At 27.8% G+C, this 9,308-nt stretch overlaps 1 protein-coding gene across 3 annotated transcripts in view; it reads left to right on the top strand.

Moving 5' to 3' along the window:
- The window catches only part of LOC122633235 (inositol-pentakisphosphate 2-kinase), a 64,322-nt gene that overhangs the window by 53,406 nt on the left and 1,608 nt on the right, over positions 1 to 9,308 (top strand). For all 3 annotated transcript variants that reach the window (XM_043820909.1, XM_043820908.1, XM_043820907.1), the window contains exons 4-5: positions 8,643 to 8,851; positions 8,934 to 9,308. The exon at positions 8,934 to 9,308 is cut by the window's right edge and continues 54 nt beyond it. In XM_043820909.1, coding sequence (XP_043676844.1) covers positions 8,643 to 8,851; positions 8,934 to 9,308 — 584 coding nt within the window. The remainder of the gene's footprint in view (positions 1 to 8,642; positions 8,852 to 8,933) is intronic.

Here is a 9,308-nt window from a genome sequence, read left to right as displayed (position 1 = left end):
AAAAAAAAAAGAAAACGGGTGGTTCAAGATAACGACGTGGACAAGTATTGTCCACGAGGAAATACGGATTTCGAGATAATCGAAGAAAAGTTTTTGCTAATATTATTTTCTTTATTATCCATCTGTGTTTGTTATCATAGAAAATTTTTATATAATGTTCAAGTCGAATTAGAAAGATATATATGTAAAAGAGAAGATAAAATTAGATAAAAGGAATTATTTTGTATAAACCGAAATATGCAGCCATTCGCCCGGTAGTACTTGCGTTACATTATTTAGATTATCGATAAATCGCAAGTAATACCGACCCAGATCTCACCACGTGGAGGTTGCTGCATTCGGAGATCCATGGAATAATATAACGATCATGATCGATCGAGGATACATCAATCGCGACTTTGCTCTAAATCTACTAGAGAGAAAAAATTTGGATTCTTTATTATCTTCAAAATATCTTTATAAAGTTCTTGATTGCACGATTATTATTCTAATAACTTAATCGATATACTTTCTTTTTTCTTTTTTTTTTTTTTTTTTTTTACAAATAATTTGCGCATACTGCAAATATACAAAGTTAGATGTATTTTATATATCTGATCATTACCATGTTACGTTCATTGTAATGAATATATTGTACGATAATAGATTGTATTATGATAAATCAAAAGTTTGGAAATTAAAAATTGAAATAAGATAGTTGCAGAAAAATTACGAAAAATATATTGTTCATAAATATATGTTATAACGTTTTATAAATATATACATATATAAAATAAAAATAATATATATATATATATAAAATAAAAAAAGAAAGAGAAGGACTGACCATAAAAAACAAAAAAAATCAACAATCTGAGATTTCAAAGAATTATTAGAATCTGATAAAAATCTGGACATTCGATATAACTTGATTACGCAAAATAATAAAAACATGATCGAAACGATATGTTAAAGAAAAATTATTTTACGTCACATAGAGCGATCACTAAAACTAATAATTTTATTGTCAAATAACTAAAAGTCTATGAAAATAAATGACTCCTGTCGAACATCCAAAGACATGTAATACAATTTTTTGGTTACGTGATCGATTTAGAAGAATGACATTGACAAATTGATGATCAAGAGATGACAAAGAGAAAAAGAGGACAGTTACCATAGCGGACAGATTTGTCGATCAAATAGCTGAACTTCTCACACCCTCACCTTTCAGTTCCAGAAATGATGAGGAGAAAATAGGATAGAACAGTTACATGATTCTCTGTGACACTTTCATAATTACAAAATAGCTACGAAGACGTCTCGGAATTCAATTACGAGAGATAAGAAAAAGAAATAGAAGAAGGATTGTGTTTGAAACGATTTGTATCCTCTGTTGCAATATTATATTCGACTTAGCCAACTCGTATCTAATCCTTTAAACGAACAGGCTCAAGCGATTTAACCGATGAAATATCTTTAATCGTATTTAAATGCTATATTTTATTTATAATTTTTATTGATTTATGTTTTCTTTCTTTCTTTTCTCTTTATCTTTTCTATCTCTCTCGTTATCGTTATCGTTATCGTCGTTGTTTCGTTTGTTGCATTATGTTAGGTTTATGTAAATATCTTCGTATACTTGTTAATTAATGTTAATTAACAATAAAATATATCGCATATGAATTTTCTTCTAATTTCTGATACGATCAGATTCAATGTTTCTTTTCTTTTTTTTTTTTCTGTTCTTCGTTTTACTACATCAAATAGTTTCATCGTATAACATTTAAATATTTTCTTATCTGGTTACCCTATTTTTAAATACTTACGTTATCATAAATGAATAATAAAATATCTTGCATACGATTTCCTTCTAATTTCTAAGACTTCTAAATTCTAATTTCTCTTTTTTCCATTATCGCTTCTATTTGGTTTGTTTCACCACGTAACATTTATATATCTTCCTATTTGGTTAGTTACTTTGAATAATTAAGTTTATGTAATTGAGCTATTCATTCTCATTGTATTTAATTTCCTTCTAATTTCTAAGACGATCGAGTTCGTATTTTCCGTATTATCGTCTGTCTCTCTATTTCGTTTATTTCATTACGTAACATTTATATATATGTTTCTATCTATCTGGTTACCCTTTGAATACTTAGATCAATGTAATTCAGTAGTAAGTCCGTTGTATTTGATTTCCTTCTAATTTCTAAGACGATTGGATACATTTTTTTTTTCGTTATCATTTATTTATTTATTTATTTATTTTTATTTCACTACGTAACATTTATATACAAATCTATCTGATTACCCTATCTTTGAATATTTATATTAATCGTGAGTGTGCATTAAAATGCATTGCATATGATTTCCTTCTAATAATCTAATATATTCAGATCCATTTGTTTCGTTATATTCTCTAAAGAATTTCTTCCACTATGTAATATTTATATATCCCACTATTTCGTTAGTTTATATCTCTTTGAATATTCGCATTAATGTTAATGTACAATTAAATATATTACACACGATTTCCTTTTAATTTCTAATACTTACTCGTTGCTGTACCATTTCCATTGAGATTCAACTTGGTAAATGGAAATAGAAACATAAACGACGTACCCACGACGAAATTTTCATAGAACCATATTATAATTTAAAACATAGCATTCTTTTTCAAAATTTTGAAAAACCTTATTATAATTATAAAAGTATAATTTTGAAATAATACTTAATACCGAGTCTCTAACGATCTATATCGCGTTCGATGATGTTACTTAAGTCGAAAGGAAGAAATTTCTAAACAAATGTAAAAAATCTTTTTAAATTGTTCGACACTATCATATCTCGTAATACAAAACGTCAGCACGATAAAAAAAGAAGAAAAGAAAAAGAAAGAAGACAAAAGACAAGACGTGCCGAATAATTCTGAAATTTGCTGAAACTTTGCGTAATATCCGGATACGAATACTTTCCATTGCTAAGCGGAAATTATAACCTGTCTCTTATCCGGTCCCTACCTACTTAAAGTTAAACATACATTCACACTTAAGTATTCTCCCTACCTACGTATTACTATATATAAAAAGTAAACAATAAGCATTCGTTCCAACGCACACACACACTCTACGATTTTCTCGTATATTGTCAGGGTGCAATAACCTAAACTAGAGAGTATGTCCTGGGACACCGCCCACATTCTAACTCAAACGCATATGTTTCTTAAATAATTATATAATCGACTGTCAAGGTTAATAATTATTACGTAAATGATTAAAGCAAAAAAACATATATATATATATATATATGTATTAGTATGTACTATACTCATATATATATATATATTATGTAGCATATACTATTATATATATTATATATAGTATTTACTAATATTATATGTATATAATATATATATATATAAATATATATAGTAATATATGAGTATATCAATGTATTCAACAAATCTTTGATAACTTAATATATAAAAAACGATAGTAATAATAATAATTATATATATATATAAATAAAAAAATGTCTTCACTCACTACTTAAGAAGTTCTGCGATGGCTCCAAAACACACGTCCGCGAAGATATGTAGGTTGAAATTGATAGAGGTTGGTCCGTAGGTAGTTGAAAATGAGGTAGATTGCTCCCAAGGTAGATTGAACATGAATTATGTCAACATAGTTGCAGTAGACCGATAAGACAAGATTACACATGATGATAATCACGATGATGATGACGACGATGATGATGATGATCTTAAAAAGAATTGAAAAAGGAAATTTTTCTTAAATTTATTGCCAATAATACAAACAAAAATATCAATAGTGAAATTTATTCATTATTATATTTATATTATTATTATTATTATTATTATTATTATTATTGTTATATTTATTATTATATTTACTCACCAATAATTTTTCTATAGAAAACTTGTAATTTCTCCTTCATCTTCAATGACGCACTGACTTTAATACGCGAACAATATATATATATACGATTGTTTCAAAATACAAATACAACTTTTGTAAGAAAAAATTCTAACGTTCATTGACTGCTTTGCTCGCAGTCGATCGAAATACACTTGTTTTTTTAACATTCCTTATTGAAATCACTTTAGAACGATATTTCTAACTCGCGATTTTGATTTTATCTAAACGAAATAACACTTATTAATAACACTTATTAATAACACTTCATTACCATTCTCACGATTGCTATAACGATCTGAAAAAAAAAAAGAAAAGAAAAGGACAAAGTTATTAGTATCATTTTTATAACAAAAAATTTGTTAAATTGTAAGAAAAATGTTTATAAAGTAAATTTATTTACCAGAGTCGATCCTTTATTTCGGACGATGATGAATAACGATGCACTACCAACACTGACTCTACTTCGCGAATTTCTATATTGCATCAAATTTGATTTTAAAATTGATTAATGTAACAAATATATATAAATGTATTACGAGAAAACACCGACTCTAAAACGATCTTTTACGAATACTCGAAATAACGATTGATATAACTTCGAAATGGCTGAAACATACAAAAGATAATACGACAAAAATAAATATCAATTTTAACGAAACATTTCTGAAAGTAACTCATTGAAAACATATTATATTCTAAAGTATTATTTCGAATTAATAGATCAAGTTTGATCTAATTAAAATTATTGAAAGCTGAGTATTTTTAAGATGTAGCTTGATAAGTACACAAGCAATATCAATATCTCAGTTTTCACCACTTGGAAGTTTCTGCATACCGACATTTAATTACTACTTTCAAGTATTATTAATTTCTTAAATAAAACGATTAAATTGTATCGGTATTCTCGATGGCGACTAACTTATCAAATTATACGAATTCCTATAATAGATAATATACAATGATGATCATTCTATAATATGAAATATTACGTTAGAAAGTTAAAGTAAAAATATTCGATCAAGAAATATCATTTCAACGAAATTAATAGTTGCTTTTCCTACGCAGATAGATCTGTACTCGTCGAGATACTGTTATATGAATGAAGAAGATTTCTTTCCCGACCTTGAGAGAGTTCGAACGCTCGAGTGTTTTTATTTTGCTCTTGGAAGTTGTTTCCTGGAAATCTACAGTCGAATGTCTATTTACATGACGAATGATTCTCTCTCTTTGTCTCTTTCTTTCTCTATGTTAATCCTCGTTCTATGTTATTAAAAAGAAATGAACATACCTGTACGTATGACTAAGAGAAGAGGACGTATAAGAAACTGGTGTATTGTGTCCTGTCTCGTGTATAATTCTTGGAAATCTGAAAAGTATAACATCATATTATTGAGTGTATATGTTTGTATGTATATGTTACATATATATATATAAACGTGTATAGAAAAATCTATTCTGTGAAGTATAATATGAATTTATATTTTACAAACATATATATAATATATTTTTATTTTACATATATATATATATATAATATATATTCTCTTTATATTTATACATACATATATATATATAAACATGAATATTATATATATATATATATATATATATATGTATATATATTATGTATGTATGTATGAATACATATGAAATATAATGGAATAAAAATTAATCAAAATTATTACAATTAAAATTATTGATCGTGAAGATAAAGCTGAAAAATTGAAGAAGAAGTATGACGTAATAACTCCTTGTGAAATGGAGAACAGAAGAGGAGGAAAAGAGAGAGTTTTATTTTTCGCTGATATCTTTTGAACGTGATAATGTTCAGACTTGAAAACTCGGCCATTTGAAAATCGCTCGTTCAGCTATCGATTGATATATCGGAAGAGCTTGTACGTTAGAAAAAAATATGCTGATTACCTGTAATTATGCAGAGCGACGAAGCACCGTCGTTGTAGTCTCGTCAGCTCATCCAAAATAGGAAAGTAGAGCCTTTTGTTCGTTCGCAGAACGTCATTTTCAGTACCTAATGAGTCAATGAAAATATTAATTTTTTTTCCATGATTATTTAATAGTAATATACGATATGAAATTAAAATTAAAGTCATGAAAAATCTGATCAATCGGAACTATTAATATCGATAATGATTTCTAATTAAATAAAGATACATTTTTTAATTAAGAGCGAGATATATATATATATATATAATCGAATATATTACGAAATACGATCGGTCGTGTTAATAAATAAAATATTATCAATTAGAGAGTCGTTAAATATCGATACTCATTAATAATAAAAATTTAGAAAATTCGGAAAAAAGTTATTACGTAATAGCGTCCCATTCATCACACCGGCATCGAAAGAATTTCGAGACGCCGGTGTTATTTTCGCGAATATCTTTTAAACGCAAAGTTATCGCGACTTGTTAACAATGAATGTTAGAAAACGCGTTATAAGGAATCGATTGATATATAAGGAAGGATTGTACGCTAGAAAAATTATACTAATTACCTGTAATTAACGAGGACGATACAGATTCCGTGTCGAGCTTGTGTCAATCGAACGAATATGACGACCTTGCCCACTGTGTGAATGTTGAATAGTTCGCGCATGCGCAAAACGTCGTTACCTTTAATACATTGCTCGTCAAACGATATACTATAATTTTATTTTCGTTGTTATTAAGAAATACATATAATATAAGATCTATGAGAATTGAAATCACGAAATATATTATTAATACGAATTAATACAATAGATAATTGTTTTCTGATCGAATAAGTAAAATAGACAAAGACACATATGTATATCACGTAGTAAGTACTTGCATACATATTCCCTTCAATTTCTAAAACGAAGAAAAAAGAACAATAATAAATCGATCGATTAATAAAAAAATGTATCTTTCCTCGTGATATCTTTATCATGACGATATTCAATAAAATGGTTATATTAATTATGATTGATCACGTTTATTTCATACGAAAATAAAATGTTTCTCTGATAGCTTATAAACATTGAAATAATTTATAATTGAAACAAGATATTTAACTGTTATAATATTTCACGTATGTCGATTGAGAATCATTGAGAATATTTTGATTAAGTTCGTAGAAGAAATTACGTATTAAACGGGAAAATAATGCGTTCGAATATATCACGAAATAAAAGAAAAGAATTAAAGTTACGTAGTCGATACATGTACTTACTTACTGACCTATATAAAATTGGCATACTGACCTATATAATTTCTTAGAAAATATGTATGTAAGTACCTGCTTTTTCAATGCCAAGGTAAACGACGGGACAAAAAAAAAGTCGTTCGTTGCTTTTACATAGATATATTCACACAAGCATACGAATACCTGGAATCGAGCTCTCGGCGACGAAAAACGATCAAAAAAAAAGACTATATATATATATATACATATACATATATATGTATATATATATATATGTATGTACTTATTTATATATCTGTTTTCTCGAGACATGATTTTCTTATATATATATATATATATATATATATATATATTTACATACACACACATATATATATATATTCTTGGAAGACATAATCCATTTCTTATTTCAATATAGATTGGTAGGAAATGTATTTTCTCGTTGAAAACGAAATGCAAGCGGCTGATACGCAAGAGAAAGAAAAAAAAAGTGGACAATATTTTTCCTGTCGGTTCGTCCTAACCGTCTTTCTGTTCCTTTTTTTTTTTTTTTCTTTTCTTTTCTCTTTATTACGAATTATTGTATAACGTATGATGTTTAAATACGCATTAGAAGATTATGATTGAATTTGATTAAATATTGAGGAAACAATTAGCGGATTGTTATAAAAATAATTCTTTTCTTTTTCGAACAATTTCTATCGTCCAATCGAAATTTCATTAATATTGAATAATTATTTAATAAATCAAATAATAATAAATTGAATCGTGTTTAAGGATCGAGCGATATCGTTTAATACAAATATTTCGCTCGAGTTTTCATTTTACGAAATAACATTGAAATAAATAATTTAAGGTTAGGTTTGTTGTTTTCTTCGAATCTTTCTTTAGCACGATACAACAAACAGCATAGCAACCAAAGTGTAAAAGGAGTATGAGAGAGAGAGAGAGAGCATCGACATCGTCGTCATCGTTGCCGTGAAACATTTTTTTTTTTTTTTTTCTTTTTCTACTGTTCACCGAACGAGAATCAGCGTGAAAGGCGGTGGTTACTCGTTAGAGTAACTTTAATGAGTCACCCTTCTTATATCCTTAGAAGCGCTTTATGGGAATGGAAAGTGGAGAGAGAGAGAGAGAGAGAGAGATAGGTAATGAGTGATTATTTCGATTCAACGAGCTCTCATAACTCCTAGTGATTTCAAGTCATTCATTCAGTACCTGTAGATTATCATTGTGTGCATAGATTAATAATAAAAAAAAAAAAAAAAAAAAAAAAATACATAAACAAATAAATATTAAGCTTGAAAATGTATAGTTTGTAATGTCGTTTATTTGTTATTTGTTTTTTCTTTTCACCTTTATTTTATTTTTCTTCAATGTGTAATATATCTTTAATTTAATGCGACGTGTAATACATATATATATATATATATCTATGCAATAACATTACAAATTATATCAATGATAAGGATATTGATAATAGTAATAATTAATGTATATAATAATGAAACTATGTGTGATATTTTGTTATAGAAAAAAGGAAGTGCAAGAAGAAAGTCAAGAGATATGCCATGAAAATGCAAGATTATGTTTTTCTTCCATCGAAGTTCGCTAAACTCGATCCAGATTGGTTTAAAAGTAAATCGACGTTTGCCGTAGAAATAAAACCTAAGCAAGGATATCAACGTAAAGAGGAACAACGATTGCAAAAGTGTCCGTATTGTCTTGCACAATATTACAAGGTAATCAGTCATTAGAATTGTTTTTATTCAATTCATCAAATGATCATTTCTAAAAGATCGAACGAAATTTCTTTGATTTCAGTTGAAGAAGAAAGTGATCGATGATCGAAGCAGTTATTGTCCGTTTGATCTTTTCTCTGGTGATGAGAAACGTATGAAAGGAGCTATCGAATGCTTGTTAAGATCACCTCAAAACAATTTGAAGATCTTCAAGGATGGAACGATCGTCTACGATCATGAATTTTCTACGAATGATCTTGAAACTGTATTAAACGATTGTTATCAAACTGTTGATATTTGTACAAAAGAGACCACTGTCAACTTGTTCAGCAATTTGATTTGTGCTATACTTTTGCATTCTTATCCTCAAAGTAAACGTTCAGAGTTAATGCAAGCTATGTTTGAACGTAATCGCTTTTATCATATTTCTGAACGTGACTCTCAAGTTATTCGTGAC

Source organism: Vespula pensylvanica, chromosome 12 (genome assembly GCF_014466175.1).
Source record: "Vespula pensylvanica isolate Volc-1 chromosome 12, ASM1446617v1, whole genome shotgun sequence".
Classification (NCBI taxonomy): Eukaryota; Metazoa; Arthropoda; class Insecta; order Hymenoptera; family Vespidae; genus Vespula; species Vespula pensylvanica.
Note: the sequence above shows the minus strand (reverse complement) of the source record. Positions and strands in the feature narration are given on the sequence as shown.